Genomic DNA, 18380 nt, shown 5'->3' on the forward strand with positions numbered 1-18380 from the left:
AAATATGTTTACTCGGTATTACATTTTGCGTCGTTACGCGGAGTACTAGACTCTGAAAATTTTAACGCGCGGTGGAACCTGCCTTGAGCCGGCATGAATCATTTTTATAGCCTGGATGGATATTATCTCGTAAGGATGCCGCTTTGCCCCTTGGACTTGTCCGTGCTTTCCAGCAACGCGCGGGTGTATTGTACTTTTGTGGTCGTACAATGGGGCCGTACGAATGAAGGGCGAAAGACGCTCCGTGAGGGGAAAATAATGTTTTACGCCCGGAGTACCCCCTTTCGTTCGTACGTGAAATAACAATACAGCGGCATCTTGCGGGGTTCAATGGGCAACGCATCACCCGGTATTATTTACTTCCGCTAATATTTACTGTTCATTTAGAGCTAGAGCAGTAACTTATGGCTTTTTGGCACATCTCGATTGGCTAATATGTGGAAGTAGTTAGTAGTTTTACTGTTGGGATTATTCTAATATTTACATCATGTCCGTAAAATAAATAGATCCCAAAGTGCTTTAACTTCAAACTAAAAATTAATATTTAACAATTTTCCACGAAGAATTTAATTATGATAATACCGCTGTACCGTTTGTAACTTGTAAATAATAGTATTTTCTCGAAATTTGTACTATTAGAAGTAGCACGTTCAATATCAAACGTATCCGATCAATGTTGTAGACGCGCTATTTACAAAATCGTTCTGGAAATTGATTAAATTTGAATATAAATCGGTGCATTAATCGCCATTAGTATTCCACGGTTTCCATTTGACGTTCGTCTCGTTTTTAGCGAAGCCAACGTAAACCCGCTCTCTTTGGTTTTCAGTTCCATTACTCTAATTAGTTTTTGACGCAATCTATCTGGACCTAACTCATTAAATCGCTTCTTTTCTAATAATAACGATAATTGATGAAATTGCAATTTGTTCGTGGAATAAAGGAAATATAATATATATATATATATATATATATATATATATATATATATATATATATATATATATATATATATATATATATATATATAGCTTGTATTTGTAATTTTTTCTTTCGATTGATAAAGACCTTGCAAGGTTGGAAGCTCTCGCTAACCTGATTTCGCTAATTAACAAAACTTAATTTTCTTTATCTCTCCATGAGTATCTTCTTTTAAAACATACTAATTATCTCAAATACCATGGTTTTTAAAAGTTTTAACATTTATAATTACAGAGCTCATTTATTAAATTAAGATTAAATATATATTTTATTTTCAGCTGAAAATGAGAAATTTTAACAAAATCATTACTTCCATATCAAATAGTCTTAAAATTATTAACTTATTGTAAAAATTGATGTTAAGACCAATAAAGTATACTAATTTATTAGTAAATAGAGACACAAAAGCCACACGTAACAATTCACAATACGTTTTATTTAGCAAAATAAATCAAAGCTTGGAAGAAAAAACTGAACCACCAACAACAATCACAGTTCTTCACACACGGAAGGAACTCTTAAAAAAACGACAGCCAAGGAATTGGAGTGTCAGAGCAAGCACTTACGACTTTCGGATCTTTGATTATCCTTTTTCTTTTCCACTTTCGGTGGCATTTTTTTCTCGAGTAAAGATATTTTCCGGATTTTTGTTAAGAGACCAAATATTTCTCGGCAGACCCCTCGATAACAAAAACGGCGAAAAGAGAGGAAATTTGGTAGAACGACGCTGACGTCGTCGCCGAGGTGGTGCGAGCCGGTACTCGTAGGTTGACGCTGCTTTTCGAATTGGACCCGATCCGGGGAAGGCTGCGCCGCAGTTTGGACTGTGCCTGACGGTATCCTCGATGGGCGCTGTTGTTTTAAAAACTCGAGTAGCGAGGAAAATCCGTTTTGGGTCGCTTTCAGTCCGTCTCGACCGCTTTGTGTCTCCCCCGTTATTACGGGCCGAGACAGATCCCGACCATCCCCGCGTGAGTCTTCGATCGAAGCATCCGTGACGTCATCGTAACTTCTAGCGCCCCCCGTGGCGTTTTCCGCAACAAGTTGTCTCTACTTCACGCGCCGAACTGCTCTTTTGTTTTCCGCCGGAATAAATTTCACTCTTTTCATGGTTGCCAGGCGCCAGTTTTCCCGCTCATTTCCGCAGCTCACGAATATCAGGAAACGAGTTTCCGCATTTTACCTTAACTCTTAGTCGCGTTGTTACGCTAGTAGGGACTGAAAACTGTCTCCCTCTATATCGCGCTTAAATAAAACATCTTCAAGGAAATCGCCAAGAAGTAATATTTCCGAAAGCCAGGACCTGCAAATTACTGTTTATATATAATAATAGAAACATTTCACATGTAAATAGAACGTGTGTTTTTGCTAAGTTTTATTAAGTTATTATGTCAAAAAAAGTGTTTTTGCTAAGCCTTATTATGTCAAAAAAAAAGCTACCTGGTTAAAAGGAAACATTTGATGCGTACCGTACCGGTGAAAATTTTCCTTCATTTCAACAAACGGTAACATGCAGATCCTGTCTCTCGGATATATTACTTCTTGGCAATTTCCTTGAAGATGTTTTATTGAAGCGTCTATTGGGGACCGTCGAAAAGTACAGTGTAGCAGACCAGAAAGTTGCCAGCGCCACCTAGGTTCGATTTGCGGGATAGCGCGTATTAATTCAATTAGCTACCTGGTAAAATAACTTTGTTTGTTTGTGAAATAGTTAGTAATATAGGCGTTACTGACGCAATATCTGTCGTAATGATTATCCCAGTTTCTGTGTCGGCTTGTCACATATGTATCAGTTTTGGTTGACATACGGCGCCATCTTGGAAAATGGCGGAAAAATTATATCCCGTAAGCAATAACTGTCGTTGTTTGTAACCAAATTCGCTGAAACTGTCTGTGTTGGTTGGTCGCATCTATATTTGAAATCCGATACCATATCTTGAATACGATAGGTCCCATGTGCTGATTTGGTTTTTTCATGACTTCCAAGACTAAGGGCATATTAGCAGCATCTCTAGCAACCTTGGACTTCAACTAAATCCCAGTACTACTATTTTTTTCTTAAAAAAAAGTATATTTAAAACATATCTTTAGTTTTCTAAAAAACGTTATAAATAATATTGGCGGGTTTTCACTAGGGCCAAAACGAGGCTCTTACAGCCGATGACTTCGTTGCTGTGACGTCAAAACCGGAAGCCAAAAAAACCCGTTCAGTAAAAAGCGGCTGACCTGAACGCAGCCAAACGGAGATGTTTTTGGTCGACGTTACATTTTTGGCGTAGTAAAAATCAGTCTAAACTGTATTTTACCAACCCATCTATGAAAAGTAGTAGTGCATGTTTTCAATGGACGTTATTCTTATTTCCTCCAAGCGGCGGATTTTGGAAGCTGATGAAGCACTTACCGTTCTTATACATTAAAAAATGCTTGGAAACACTGTTCTTCAATGACTGGAAATCCGGGTTGCCGTAAATTGTTTGGTGTTAAATAAATAAATTATAGCAGAAAATGCAAGGAAATCCTGTTCAAATATCGTCTGCTTCCCCCATTCTATTTATCAGCTTCCAAAATCCGTCATTGGAGGAAATAGGAATAACGTCTATTCAGCCCGTTGCTGTCTAGTGGCGAACTTTTAATTTTTCCCGTTGTCGCTCTGAAGAAACGTTTTGCGCGGGATTCGGGACCACTTGGCAACACTTCGAACACATCGCGAAAGGATGTACGCAGACAGCGCCAGCAGATGTCGCCACGGCCACGCAGGCCTCAACGAAAAAGTTTCGGCGGCTGAGCGCGCGGCTAGTTTATGCCGAGAACGTCCAGGGTTTTGCGTGCCTTTTCGGAAGCTGTCAATGATAGCGGAGGAGGACCCGAAAGGTTAAAGGCAAACGATTATGAAGTACGGGGACGTAGCCGGGGGGGGGGGGGGGTAATCCTATCTACTTGTTCATTGTTTCCCCCCGATTCTACTCCTCCCCCTCATTCTCTAGAGTACCGTTCGAGGGACTTGAATGCCCCTCCCCGCCTTTGTCTCTACGTATTATATTTAAATTAATCGGACTAAATGGGAAAATCTATTTATTATTGGGGGGGGGGGGGGGGTTCAGCCGTGATTTTTAGCTAAAATGCTTTTCGAGGGTTTTCCCCTTCAAATTCAATTATTGGTGGGTGCCAGGCCGGTGTTACGATTATTATAGTGATTTGGTTGATCGGTGGTAATGGCTTTTTAAACTAAAGCACAGCACTGGCTTTGGAGCTACGTTTTTCGTACAGCTAAGCTAACGCTCCTCCACTGTACTATCAAAATTTAGAAGCGACTAAACATAGCATTTCTAATTCCATTGCTTTATTAATATAACAATTCCAACAAGTTTTATATATGCTTCTTGGTTTAAGTCAGAGGCGTACCGAGGGTATATGGCGCCCGGTTAAAAAATTTCAAAATGGCGCCCGCCTATTATTTTTTTGTATATATGGGTCCTATATACAAAAAAATATATATAAATAGCTTTGATATTTGAAAGATGTGTGTTTTTGGCGCCCCTTACTTGAAAGACAGCTTGGCGCCAGGTTCAAAATGTACCCCATGAACCCGGGTCGGTACGCCTCTGGTTTAAGTGAAGGATAGGTTAAGGTTATTTTAGGGTAAGGATAGGTTTAGGTTAATCCTAAGTTAGTTTAGGTTAAGGTGAGCTAGGTAAGGTTACTTTGGGATAGGGATTGGTTCGTCACCGCTTTATTTTGTAATATTTCTGAAATCGCGTTATATATAAGGTGGTTTCTTTTCGCCTGTTCTCAAACTTAAAACACTTTTTAACCTAAGACGTTTTATTCGCCGGTTCCGGGGATGAGAATTATTCCGCCCTATAGAGTGTTGTCGTCTGAAACCCTGCGACGTCACCATTGTAATTTGCCTATTGATAAAAACGGTAACTGTCATGGCGGCCACTATTAACACTACAGCTGTGACGTTACAAGTTTTCAAAATCGTATCAGACGACAACACTCTATAAACTATTCGCTTGTTCCGGGGTATTAGGGCTACTCTTTTTACTCCTTCTGAAAAGGAAATATAAGAGTATATCGGATTTTGTCGTCTGCTAGCCAGAATTTATCTGCTAAAAAGGCCACATGCAGCCATTTTGGAAAATTATTTTTACCCCGACTCGAACTATTCGCCACCACAGAATCAGAGTAAAATGACGTCATAGCGTTACTCTTCTTACCGTACTCCGAAATCCCGGAACAAGCGAAAGGAAACCCCCTAGTGTCGTGACCGCGTAGGGATAAATTGTAGGAGCTACCATGCCGCGTATATGGAATACTTGTTTCTCATGGATCAACAGAAAATTACAAGAACTAAGCATACGTTTGATAGAGCGTTACATGGACACTTTACTTAAAATCTCGAAAATGCACATTCACAGAAAGCCGATAGCATTACACAGTGGCGTAGCTAGAGCTTTCGCTTTCGAGTTTGCGGTTGTTTTTCCCCCTTTTCAGTATTTCTTTTTATGCAAAATCCATGCATTCTTAAGTCGCGAAAATGGCCGAGGAAAGAGAAGTTTCCGAGCTTACCGACAAATCGGATCCTTTATACAAAAGAAATCTAATAAAACAAAGATAAATATTCTGTCGGGGTATAATGATAGGGAAATTGTTAAGGGAGAAGAGATATAGAACCAAGTGTGTGAGGTCTTGGATTTTCTTAATCCCAGGTGAGGCTAGCGGCAGAGAATTACCACGTCCAAGGCCTAATGTTTCAACCTCGATAATAAAAAATATTCAATTAGCAAATAATTTTATTCCAAAACATTGTTAAATCGAAAATATCAACGTCAAACTCTCGGAAACTAACTCAGTTCTTTTCTACATAATAAATAAATTAAGCTAAGCCTAAAATCCTGGGTTCGTTTGTGGTGAGCTAAGAAAATCGAAAAATTCGCGAATGAGAGCGAAATAGCGCCACGTGGCTACACCAAGGAGAACAAGCTTAGGTTTTCGCGCTGCATAAAATCCTCCTTGGAAAACCAACTTATGACTTGTAGAAGCGCCCCCCAACATGGCCACTTGCGTTGCCCTTTAATGATGCTACACAAAATAATTTGATCGAATACTAAATCGAATATTCGGTACGTTGAATTTAAAAATTCTTGAAAATGATCGAGAATATTCGTTTTTGCTGATCAAATAGTCGAATATTCGAAATGGACAGAAAAATATTTGGTATTTCGAATAGTTTGCAAAGTGGTCTAATAACCGCTGGGGTTTTCGTGATTGTTAAGTATAGAAGTACAATTTGGTATTTGAAGTACGATTTGGTATTCGAAGTACAATGTGGTATTCGAAGCATGATTTGGTATTCGTCAATCGGAAAGCTCTCAGAATTCGATTCTAGGGTTCGGAGTTCTATATTATCTTTGGGGCGAGGCAGTGATTTCGAATCTAGGGTATGAGGTCTAATCGCAACCGAAAACTATCGCTACGCCCCCTTTGGTTCACCATTGGAACCTAGATAGGTAGCAGGCTAGCGGCTAAAGCAGACGATAGTTTTTCCTCATTGTTATTCGTAAATTTGACTTTATAAATAATGATACTTGCATTTTAATATAAATTTTGCATCGTTTGCTTATATTTGTATAAGTTTATTTAAGAAAAAACGTTCCTGTGACTTTTAAATTTGTCTGTATCAGATGCTAGATCCAATGAGGTAGAATAAATAGAGATCCAAACAAATCTGGGATTCGCGGGACATGTTTTATTTGAGTAGAAGAATTAGGCTTATGTTTCAACTTTATCCAATCGTGTTGGCGCCGTCTGTTTCTATAAGCAGACACTTTTGAAAAATATATTAAGGTTTAGTTAAGTTCATTTACTAGTCCTAACTCTCCAACTCAACAAATACTGTCCCGCGAAACGGTAGGTCCTGGAAGACGGATTTGGATCTCTATTTATTCTACCTCATTGGCTAGATCATAGGCGCTATCTAAGAGAAGCTAGCGCCGTTACGCCACCTAGACTCGTTTCGGTCGCGAATATTGTCTTCGGTTTGATAAACAGGATTAGCGTCTACTGTTTTTCAAACACGTCCGTTCTTTGTGATAACAGTCGCTGTTACGCCTGTTTTTTCCCGATAGAGGGTTAGGAGGAAGAGTGTTTCTCGCTTGTTAAAGAAATTCAGTGTCACCGAAACGTCAGTGTAATAATTAGCTAAAGATTGCACCGGATCTGCTATCAAGAGGTACGGAAAGGGAGCAGCTTCTGGATTATCACCCAGATTTTTCAAACGCTGGTGTAACAATTTAGTACTGTATTATGTTGGTTCGGTGTTTTTTGTATTTTTTATCTTTTCTCTCTTGAATGATATTTGTTCTTCTCGTCCTATTGTAAATAATTTTTATGTATTACCAAAAGTAGCGTAAGACCCAAAAGTGTGTCAGCTGTACCTTCGCGCCTATTAAAACTTCTAGTGAGACCTAGTCACACTACATAACCTACTAGTTGGAATAGTACTAGCAACTTTATATTTAGTCTATTATAGTCTGGGGCGATTATCTGTCTTCGATTTACTCGCCCGTTGACATACGTTTTAAAACGCCTCACTCGGCGGCGCTAGAGTACCTCGATTTTGATGACGTATTTTCCGACCCCCTTCGTTTCCCCCTTTTACTTTGCGACAAACTCTCATTAACTACTATACCGTTCTGACACACTTTTGGGTCTTATGCTACTTTTGGTATTACTTGTATATGTGTATTTGCTCTTGGTCAGCACAGCTGGAAATAAATTAATAAATTGGCTAGCGAAAATGATGTCAAAAGAAAATAAGGAGACGATTAAGATTGTAAAAAGAAAGCTAGGAAGTTAATATATACATAAATATATGCCTTGTAAGATAATATAAAAATATTGTGTTGCACAAAATATTGTTACTTATGATTATAATAAAACTCGATCGATAGGTGGCGATACCTTTAATTAAAATTTTAAATTGTAGTGCTTGTACATAAAGATAGAGCTTACTACATGAATTTTTAAATAGATGCTCCCAATCCACCTCCGCTCTAACAGTACGCTCCTCCCCCTCTTAAAAATATCAACTCAGCTCGCTATTTCATTGGTAATTTGGTATTGCATACCCGCGGCGAGTCTCAACCATGGTCTCAACAAAGTATAAATAAATGAATCATTTTATAAAGGAAAGATAAGGATCCGTGGTCAGTAGAATGGCTAAAATTATTTTATCCATAAGATGACGCGATGTACTTTTCGTCAGCTGTTCCATTTTACAGCCAATTCGCTAATAGGTGCTATCAATAGAAGTCGAAAGTGAAAATACCAATGAGTTGGGAATATTAATCTAGAGATCCAATCAAATCTGCTCCCCGCGAAACAAGTTTTTGAAAATTACGAATATGCCGTCTCCTCTAAAATCTATTCCGAGCTAAAATTACGAGAAAACGTTATCATATGACCCGTGGCGCCATCCATTATTTTTGAAAAAAAATCTTTTTGCCGGAAAACGCGTCTTATTTGAACGAACCATTGAGATAGACGGTAGAATGAAAAGGTTTTCTCATCATTTGGGAGCAGACGGCAGTATTCTTATTTTTTAAAAACTTGTTTCGCGAAATACTGAAATCCGACGTTTTGATTGGACCTCTGGATTAATATTCCCAACTCAATGGAGAGTCTTATAAGCCAGCGGCGTTTGACGTCATTTTCTAATGTTCTTAGACCAACTTGTTTTCAGTTCTATTACAGCGCCATCTCGTATTAAAAATAATAGTTGAAAGTCTAAGAAAATAGAAGTGGTGGTCGCCATAACAGTTAGTTAAAAGTTTGAGGCGACTGAAAATTTCAAATTTGGAATATGGGGCGAGTATGTTGTATCACGGCCAACTTCGATCGCGCGTACCGTGCTTTAGCGGCCCCGTAAATCACCTCGCATCTAATGTTAATTTGCGTGCATGAATAATCCCGATAGGGGCGCTACATATGACCAAAAACCTACTATCACCAAAGGCGGGGAATACAAGCGAAATCGCGGAGAAATGTTTTTTCTTCGGTTTTCCACTTTCCTATTTAGAAAAAACAAGGTATAGTAAGTTAAACTATCTGTTCGCAATATATTTATGTATAATTCATAATTTAAAAAAATATTACCTTTAAATATTAAATGAAGAAAAAGAGACGCGTTTTTAACGCGAAGGCGCCATATTAGAATACATAGTTTTGAAGGCTGTAGAGGTGTTTAGAGCGTTTTGACGCGTAAATAATGTCTCTTAAAATTTATAAATCTTTAATAATAACAAATCTTTATTAATAGTATATATATATATATATATATATATATAGCAAATTCACGAGTTTATAGCCGTTCTTAGGTAGTATTTTCTGTAAATCTAATTAGTTTTAAGAGTAAGAATCTTAAAACTAATATAATTGAAGATAAAAGATGCTTAGGTACATCTTTGGAACTAAATAGGTAAAAGATAGATGGACTAAGATGGTCTTCAGCCTGCATTTCAAGGAGGATCATTTCTGTTCAGGTTTGTATCTTTATTATGGAAAAAATTTTCAGTCAGATAAAATTACAAACCGGCCCTTACTAAATATACAATATTATTCTAGGTTTAAAAAGACGAAAGCTTAAAACTTGTTGAAACCTAAAATTATAATTTATTGCTCTTATAATATATAATATATATTAACTTAATATTATTTAATAAAAAATGTTAAAATAATATATTTACCCTGAAGTTACAGTGAATCTTTTTTCACTTATTGTTTTATTTATTTATTTACATGTGTTTCAAGTATTAAACAATAATACTATGTTGCTTTCAGCATCTAGAGGATGTTCTTGGTTTCTGTTTAACTCTTTTATAATTTATAAACACCGTTAAAAAATTAGAATCATTAAAAAATTTTGTACTATTAGTTAAATATTAACTTACATTCGGTTTAATTCAATGTTTTTTAAAATGTATTTAAAAATAATTGTTTTTTGTGGATTTTTCCTATCTGACTAACATTAAATTTTGGTCGTAGCGAAACCCTGGTGGGAAAATATATACACGGTAAATTCAGGCGATTTACGGGGCCGCTAAAGCGGGGTACACGTGATCGAAGTTGGCCGTGGCTGTGCAGACTGCAGAAGCTAGAGTCCTGCAGCTTTCTCCGCTTTCATCAAAGAAGAACAACGCATGAACGCAAGAGCAAAGATAATATAACTACGTACCCTAGATTGGAAATCAAGCTCCTTGAACGTAACGCAGGCTCTTACCAAAGATAATTTAAACTCGTACCCTAGATTCGAATACTGAGAGCTTTCCCATTGACGGTTTTGTTACGAAGCGTTTACCCTTTTCCGGCACGTGACCTCAGAAAAATCGGGCTCCATCGGTTGCGGCACGGCCAACTTCGATCACGCGCTGCCGCGCTATATAGCGCGTGATCGAAGTTGGCCGTGGTTGCGGTAAGGCGCAAACCATGGAGCGAATTTTTTCTGAGTTCCGGCGGGAAGTGGTTAAACGCTATCGGCAACGCACGAAAGAGTAATTTCGAATCTAGGGTACGAGTTTAAATTATCTTTGCTCTTACTGAGTTCCCTGCGGAAGTCGGAAAAAATGGCCTCCATGGAGCTGGCAGGGCTACCGACATATAGTTAAAACGTAAAGTTTTAGTGAAAATTGCGCCGTTGTTTTTGACTTGCGGTTTTCAAGATACCAGATATTTTTGCGTTATATGGTTTTAAAACAATAATGGATCATGCCTGTAGCTCTAAAAATGTTTGTAAACGAAAGAAAACTAAAGGTGAGTAATATAATCTTGGGTTATCTCTTGAAATTCCTTATTTCCCACCCTGCTATGGAGCCCGATTTTTCCGAACTTCCGGCGCGAACTCAGTAAGAGCAGAGAGTGTAAAGATTATGAGAGGCGTCTCTTCCCATTCCCGTAACGTTAAAATTTCGTACAAGATTTTGAGAGCGCGCGCCCATAGGAGAGGTTCCGATACTACCCGCCACACGATGGCGCTACTCAAAGAAATTTCAATTTTGTAAACATCCGGAAAATATTTTTCATCAGTCATGGCTGTTGAACATATTTGAATTATGCTAATTTAAAATTAATAAAATTCAATTCCATGGAAATAAAGAAACGTAAGTACAAGAAAGCGGACTATTTATAATATTTTAATACTAAAATAATTAATTTGTTTGATTAACCAAGGAAATTCATTGTAAATTTTATGAAATGGCCGAGGCTTAACAACACAATAAATTAAAAATATGATGTAATTAATACAAATTAGAGCGGAATAAATTAAAAAATACGAGGAAACATTGAAGTAGGTAAAATGAGATTAATGTTGTATTTTTAACAGTTTCCTATCTAATCTTTTCTGGGTTTTCATGTATTCATGGTTGATATCTTGTTTTTTAAGGGAACTATGTATGCAGAATTCTATGAAAAAAGATATCATGTTTTGGTATGCAGTTGTACATGGAGAATCTTCATTAGCTTTAAAATATTTCTTGTCAATTCTTTGAATGATGAATCTCTCCAAACGTCCTTTAATATTTGTCATGTGCGATAAAAGCTTAAAACTGGTGTCAAATACTTCATTTGTCTCCATTACAAATTTGAAGAAACTATCAGTTGGTACGATGAGGCTGCCGAAAGAAGAATTCTTTGCTGTTTTGAAAGCTTTAAAGTAAAATAGCAGATTTGTTGGGTCAACAATTGGATTGTCTTTTTTGAGTTGACTTATGCAAGAAGAGCATTGAAGGTTTGAGTAGCAGAGGTGAATTAGATATCCTGAAATGTAACTAAGAACATTTTGTTTTAGCAGGTTTGGACTTTCAATAGAATTACAAAATTCTAAGTCTTCATCGGAACATTGCCCCTGGCTTTGCGAGACTACAAGATTTTCAAAATTGGACAAATCTTCATCCGGTTCTGGAGCTGCAGTTTTAAAAGTGTCAATGTTTAAAATCATCAATGCAATTAGAATCCGGTGGTTTCAAGAGATTATTCACAGAGGTAGCCCGGTATGCAGCTCGAAATTGTTGTGGATTCGGATGATCACGGTTGCCTCCTTTCTGTCTTATAGATCCAAGAAAATTATCTACAAAAGCTTGGCTAATCCTGTCCGTTAATAAAAACTTAAAACCAAAATTATCCTTTAGATCTTCCCAGAGGAGTAGCAAGGCTTGAATTGAAATTACCATTTTCTGAAATTTCCAATGGTGTAGAGTCTTTAAAACTGAAAATTGTTGGCACAGCGGATGGTGTGAGCCTATTTTTAGTTCTAATATTCATGAAACTGGCATCAATGAAATGATTCGCGCAAATTCTATGGTTAACGTGTAAATATTCCGTAGTGTTATTTGTAAGCCCATCATTATTTACATTTTTCAGCCACAAAATAAAAACTAAAATTTATATTAAGTTAATATGCCAATAAGCCTATCTAATGAAAATGCGAATTTACCAGTCTTTTTCCTTTGGAAACTTAAAAAAATATAAACAAGGATTTCTTGTTTTCGATATTTTACAATTTAAAACGGAACAATATACCCCAGACATACTAAATTATTTAAAAACCTTGTAAAACTAGCATTAAAAATCTGGAAAGTTTTTGCGTCTCTTTTAAACCTAACATCGAAACGCACGCGCTGTGAGAACGGCGCCACTGGTGGCGCCATCGCTCTTACGGTAGTAGTGGACATTATTGGGAAAAAAAAGTTAGTACGCTTTTTTGAAAGAGAGACGCCTCTCATAATCTTTACACTCTCTGGTAAGAGCCTCAAGTGCGTTGCCAGACGTACGATAATTATCGCACAGTGCGATAATTTAATCAAAATTTTTAGGGCGTACTATAATTTTCATGGCGTACGATATTGTACCATTATTTCGATAATTCTGACTCAACGTACTATAATGTACGATAATCTTTAGATTTTTTTAAAAACCTACGAACGATTTATATTTTATTATTAATTTATATAACTTTTCTACTTAAAAATGAATGATATACATTTTCTGTAAGCGTAGTCCAGAGTGTGAGTTTATTACTCCTAGCTATTACCGCATTTTTTAAAACATTTTTAAACATATTAAGTTCAGTTAATAATGATAATAGACATTTTGTTTATTTCCCTGAAATAAAACTCATGTAGTGCTTTAAAAAATCATCTAAATTCATCGCATTTATGTATGAATTAAGATTTATCGCCAAAAAGAAATGTACGATAATTTTCCAGGAAAATCGATAATTTTTTGGCGTAGATACGATAATTTCAGATTTTCGATCTGGCAACGCGCCCTCAACAGAAAACGCGCTATCGAGAAACGCCGTGATTTCGAACCTAGGGTACGTAGTTATATATTATCTTTGGCAAGAGTCGCTGACAAAATTTGATTATCGCGCCTTTCGCAATCTTTTCGCACTATAAATTCAGTTCACGCCGACTTGATGAAACAAAATAATCATCCGTCTGGGACTGGCCATAAGTAATCAGTATCAGTAACCCCACCTTGTGGTGACTAGTTCGATTGTTTCAAAATTCGAATGGCTAGTTTTGTCGAATTTTTCCAAAAAGGAAAGGTAATAAATATCATTAATAATTCAAGATTATTTAAATTTTAAGGTTTTCAGTTCGAAGTTTAAAAACTATGATATTAGTTATAAAAGATTGAAAAACCAAGCTATGCTATAACAGTTTAATATAAGCCTTGGCATGTCCTTGAGTTTTTAAAGATTATTAGGCACCTCTTAGTTTACTTCCGTGATGATTCACACCATGGGTGTGCCATGCGCTTAATTTACCATATACTAACATTGCACAGTCCTCTCATTGTCAGACTTTCCGACCCAAAAAGAAGTTTGAACCTGGTACCTTGCGCTATTCATTGCACAAACATGCTCAGGCTTCTCTTAATTCTGGAATTAACTTACGAGAAGTCGTAAAATTACCACCTGGTGAAGATCTTTGTGACTGGCTCGCTGTCCATGGTTAGATTTAGCTTATAAGATATCATTTAAAAAGTACATTTGAATAATATATTAATTTTTACTTTTAGTGGTTGATTTCTTCAATAGAATAAACTTAATCTACGGGACAGTAACCGATTATTGCATCGAAGAGTCATGTCCCACAATGTCGGGTGGTCCAAAGTAATTCTAAACTCATGGTTATTTATGGGTTACATGTTTAATCGATATTTACATCAAAGGTTCGAATACTTATGGGCGGATGGGGCAAAATATAAAAAACCAACTCCATTGCCAGCCCCTCAATATATATCATTATTAATGGATTGGGTAGAGGCCCAGATTAATAATGACAGGTTATTCCCTGTAACAGTCAGTAAGTTGATCATTCTCTTGTTAATCCTGTTTTATATTAAATTATGAATAATAAAATTTTCTTGACAGATATACCCTTCCCCAAGAATTTTGTCCCAACTTGTAAAAAAATTTTAACAAGGCTATTTAGAGTTTTTGTTCATGTTTATATCCATCATTTTGATAGACTAGTGACAATTGGAGCTGTAAGATTATACCAGCAGGTTTTAGTAGAGTGAGTTTTAACTTTGCTCATTTAAAATATTTTTTAGGAAGCTCACGTAAATACGTGCTACAAACACTTCTACTACTTCATAACAGAGTTTGAAATGGTTAGCCAAAAAGAACTAGAGCCTTTGGTGAGTGTACATCAGAACCTTATACTTTAACTTTTTTCTCATACTGTCAGTTCACCCGAAGCTATTAAGTTTTTTGACTGGTTCTGTGGTTTCTCCCACGTTTTTCTGGGTTTATTCATTCTGTGGTTTCACATTAGACACTTGGGTTTTTCTACTGATTCTGATGGTTCACCTTAGACTGCTGCATTTTTTTACTCATTATGTGGGTTTACCCTAAACTCCATGGTTTTTGTTGTTTGGGCCCATCCATCTTATTTTTTAGATTGATCTGCATTTTATTGTTGATTTTAGAGTGGTTTTATTGGTTCCTTAAACTGCTTTAGTGGCTTCTTACTCTATTAATTATACAGGGTTGCCACACGTCAGGGAAAAGTAAGGGAATTTAAAAATAGGCCTAGAAAGTTGGGGAATTTTAAGAATTTGTAAACATTCAGGGAAAAGTTAGTTAATTTTAAAAAGTCAGGGAATTAAATTTTATTTTTACACTTTTTGAAGGTAATTTTACTCTAGGTCTATTTGTGGCAACCCTGTTATATTTTCCCTACCCTGTACCTTTTTCTGACTAATTGATCAATTTACCTTTACTTTCAATTTGAGGTTGAAATGACGAAAAAAATCTGCAAAGATTATGTACCTAACCATCATCAAAGATGAAATGAAAACAGTTGTGTATATTTAAACTACTTTGATACAAATTTATCTATAGATTAATATTTAAGTGATGGGGTAAAAAAATATGAAGAGATTTGAACTGATATAGCTTGAAGATTTTTGTTACAAAACTCAAATCTTATTTTCATGTGCGCAAATTTATTTTAAACACATGCGAGTTATTTGTTTTTATTAAGTTACTCATTGTAAACTTGTAAGATCTATTTTATCTTTGGGATATATACTTTTCGCAAGTTTTATTCTAGTCGCACCCCCTTAGTCCTTACAATTCGATTGTGCGAACAATCGTAAACTAATCCAGCCACTAACCTTGTAAATTGTTTTAAATAAGTGTTTATTTATGTTAAATTTGAAAGTAGGTAGTTTTGGTCATTCCAAAAATGCTCCCCCTTCCCAAATTGATGACACCAATATTTCAAAAGGATAATTATAAAAACGAATTAACGTTGAGATCTTGCACTGTTGTTTCCATAAGTATAGTTTTCAGTTTGCTATTGTAAATTTCTAGCAGTATCCTACTAAAAATTATATTTTAGATTTTCTAATATCGTTAGATTTAGAGTATACCACCAATTTCTTTTTTAAATGCAGTTATTAATTTTTTTAAAGAATACACGGAACTGTTTGTATTTTCATAAGTTAGGCTGCCCTGTTCAAAAGACTATCGGAAAGGAATGAAACTATTTAAATATAATCTTGCCCAGGACTGCATTAGGGTTCTATTGGAAGGAAACTTCTATTGCACGCATTAGTGTAAAATATTGGCTGTTATCGTAATTTGGGAAGGGGCTTCATCAGGGTCTCGGATAAAGTAGGGTAAAAAATGTTGCTATCTACCTCATTTTAACTTAAAATTTATCTAATCCAAATGACATGATAGCCACTATTCGTAGCTCTGCCCTATCTGTGAGCCTGGGATCCATCCCTAATGTGGTGTATTTTTATTAAATCGCCTTAAAAAAAGGGCAATCATAATGCGCCGTTATCTCTCATCTTGTTATTTTCAAACCTTAGCTTTAAACTTTTACAAGACATTGTCTTTCTGAATATTTTAAAATATCGTTTCTGTACATGTATTTATATATCAAGTATGATAGTTTATTTTTTTTATATGTATAAAAAAAAATTGCAGCAGATTTAATTGTTAATGGAAATTAATTTCTGTGGTATAATAATGTTAATTTTATTCAAATTGATTTTTTTTTAAGTTATTTGATAAAATCTCTATATTAAAACTGTTGCAAAATGTAACGTGTTATTAACTGTGAACCACCAACCCAATTTTGTTTCGTTTTTGGGTGTTTTGGCTTTAAAATATTTCAGAATCAAAATTTAATTTGTTTTATAAAGCAAAAGGTTGATGGTTCATGTTGTAACTAAAGTTCAAAAAGTACATGTTAATTTTTCTGTGATACATTGTCTTATTTGCGGGTTAGCTAAAAAGTGCTTCGAGTGAACAGTTTAGCTTGATCATGATAGATTAAAAAAAACCATTCTGACTAGATCCTATAGATTGTACCCGCTGGATGAAAAATACAACATCCCAAAATAAATTTAGAAGTCATATTAATTTTAATCTTATTGAAATACTGAAATAATTCGCCTGCTACTGGGTCAAAAGAGTTTACTGTTGGTTATTTTGTAAATTATTTGCTTGCCAGCTTTACTTTACTCTAATGTAAACTGTTAATAGAAATTGATGCATTTGGTATAAATCATTTTTCTGTTGATCAAAAATAGGATCATGGAGCAGAGCTTCTTCGATCTGACTTGTAGCCTGCTGCTTGTAATTGGGTTGACTTAAGCCAGGTGCTCACTGCTCTTCGTAACGTCTCCGTCCTACCTTTCACAAGCCTTCGCTTTGTAATGAAGACAATGACTCGTGGAAGGCAGAACGGATATGAAACGGAGAGCCAGTGGGCGCCTAGCCTAAGGCAACAAAATAACACACCCACAAATTATTCAGAGCATTTAGGTTACTTGGACCTCATCTTCGAAAATCTCTTTGTGATAAACAATACCCCAGATAAGGGAATAATTTCAGCCAAAGACACGCAACCTGGGTCAAAATCTGTAGTGTGTTGGGTAATTCTTTCGTCCACGGATTTAGGATCTAGAATAGTTTTTTTTATACTATGGCTTGTAATTTTGTACAGTTTTAATTGTGTTGAGCCACAAAGTCACAATCACTGTTCTTATAACCAATTTTATATATGCATGAATACGAAATTTATATTGAAATTTTTTGTAATTTAATTTATTGTTAATATCAATTATTAATAGTAATTATGATTCAGCCGTTTCCTAATAACTTTCTCAGACTATCATTTTATGATAGCCTTTTTTAATCAAAGCAAAAACAAATTACGAACAGTATAGGCCCAATCTCCAAAAGTTATTTTTTAAGTGTATAAAAAACTAATTATAAAATGATAGTCTGCTATAGCATTACGTAGTCCGTATTGATCAAAAGTCAAATTTACAGTATCAGTTTTATTTTCATAGGATATTTGTACATTTCACATATTTACTTTGTATCATACAAATTTAGAAATATCGAAATAAATTGGAAAATCTTAAGTTTTAATAGAAAATTCTTTAAAAAAAAACTTGCAGAGAATAAATATTAAACTTTTAAACAGACTGATGGTATTAAAATAAATACTTAAAAAAGGCCCATGGATTATGCCTAAGTTCATCTATGTTCTACTTTTAAAGGGAATAAAGACTTTAATATTTCTATCACTCTATAGATTCTTTTACGGAGAATATTCGTGGGGGAATCCATAGCTTGACTACATGGGGGGGATCCGTTAGGGGAAAGAAATTTCAACAGTGGAGGCATAGGTAGTACGGCCGTGGCGGCCCCCACTTGGAGGTTGTAAAGGGGGGGGGGCGATAAGCTCGAAAATGTTATTCTTTGCAATTCCCTATTTCTATCCCTCTCCAAATGGATTTCAGAAAATGTTATAATTTGCAATTCCTACATTTTTGGAATTTCAGCGTTGCTCAGTGGT

The 18380-nt window shown here is 35.8% G+C and overlaps 2 protein-coding genes across 3 annotated transcripts in view; one reads left to right on the forward strand and one right to left on the reverse strand.

Annotated features, from left to right (window-relative positions):
* LOC149948244 (uncharacterized) overlaps positions 1 to 1901 on the reverse strand; it is a 67483-nt gene extending 65582 nt beyond the window's left edge. Inside the window, exon 1 of the mRNA XM_090173216.1 lies at positions 1548 to 1901. Within this exon, the coding sequence (XP_090029342.1) occupies positions 1548 to 1596 (49 nt within the window). The 5' untranslated portion in view covers positions 1597 to 1901. The remainder of the gene's footprint in view (positions 1 to 1547) is intronic.
* An 11503-nt stretch (positions 1902 to 13404) lies between these two features.
* Positions 13405 to 17846, forward strand: Mob3 (MOB kinase activator 3). 2 transcript variants are annotated; one of them, XM_090173218.1, is made up of 7 exons: positions 13405 to 13591; positions 13849 to 13999; positions 14068 to 14161; positions 14221 to 14354; positions 14423 to 14538; positions 14605 to 14691; positions 15289 to 17846. In XM_090173218.1, the coding sequence occupies exons 1-7, from the start codon at positions 13556 to 13558 to the stop codon at positions 15343 to 15345; spliced, it is 675 nt and encodes a 224-aa protein (XP_090029344.1). In that variant the 5' UTR covers positions 13405 to 13555; the 3' UTR covers positions 15346 to 17846. The 2 variants fall into 2 exon arrangements, with proteins under 2 accessions (XP_090029344.1, XP_090029343.1); XM_090173217.1 differs by having other exon boundaries at positions 13834 to 13999; positions 15289 to 17845.
* The last annotated feature ends 534 nt before the right edge of the window (positions 17847 to 18380 follow it).

Source organism: Leiobunum rupestre, chromosome 4, assembly GCF_980474605.1.
Source record: "Leiobunum rupestre chromosome 4, qqLeiRupe1.1.hap1, whole genome shotgun sequence".
Taxonomy (NCBI): Eukaryota; Metazoa; Arthropoda; class Arachnida; order Opiliones; family Sclerosomatidae; genus Leiobunum; species Leiobunum rupestre.

Coding starts and splice junctions, on each gene's coding strand:
- Mob3 (XM_090173217.1), top strand. CDS start 13,556: ATGGCTAGTTTTGTCGAATTTTTCCAAAAAGGAAAG. Junction 14,162..14,220: donor ACAATGTCGGGTGGTCCAAA/GTAATTCTAAAC, acceptor TTTACATCAAAG/GTTCGAATACTTATGGGCGG. Junction 14,355..14,422: donor GTTATTCCCTGTAACAGTCA/GTAAGTTGATCA, acceptor TTTTCTTGACAG/ATATACCCTTCCCCAAGAAT.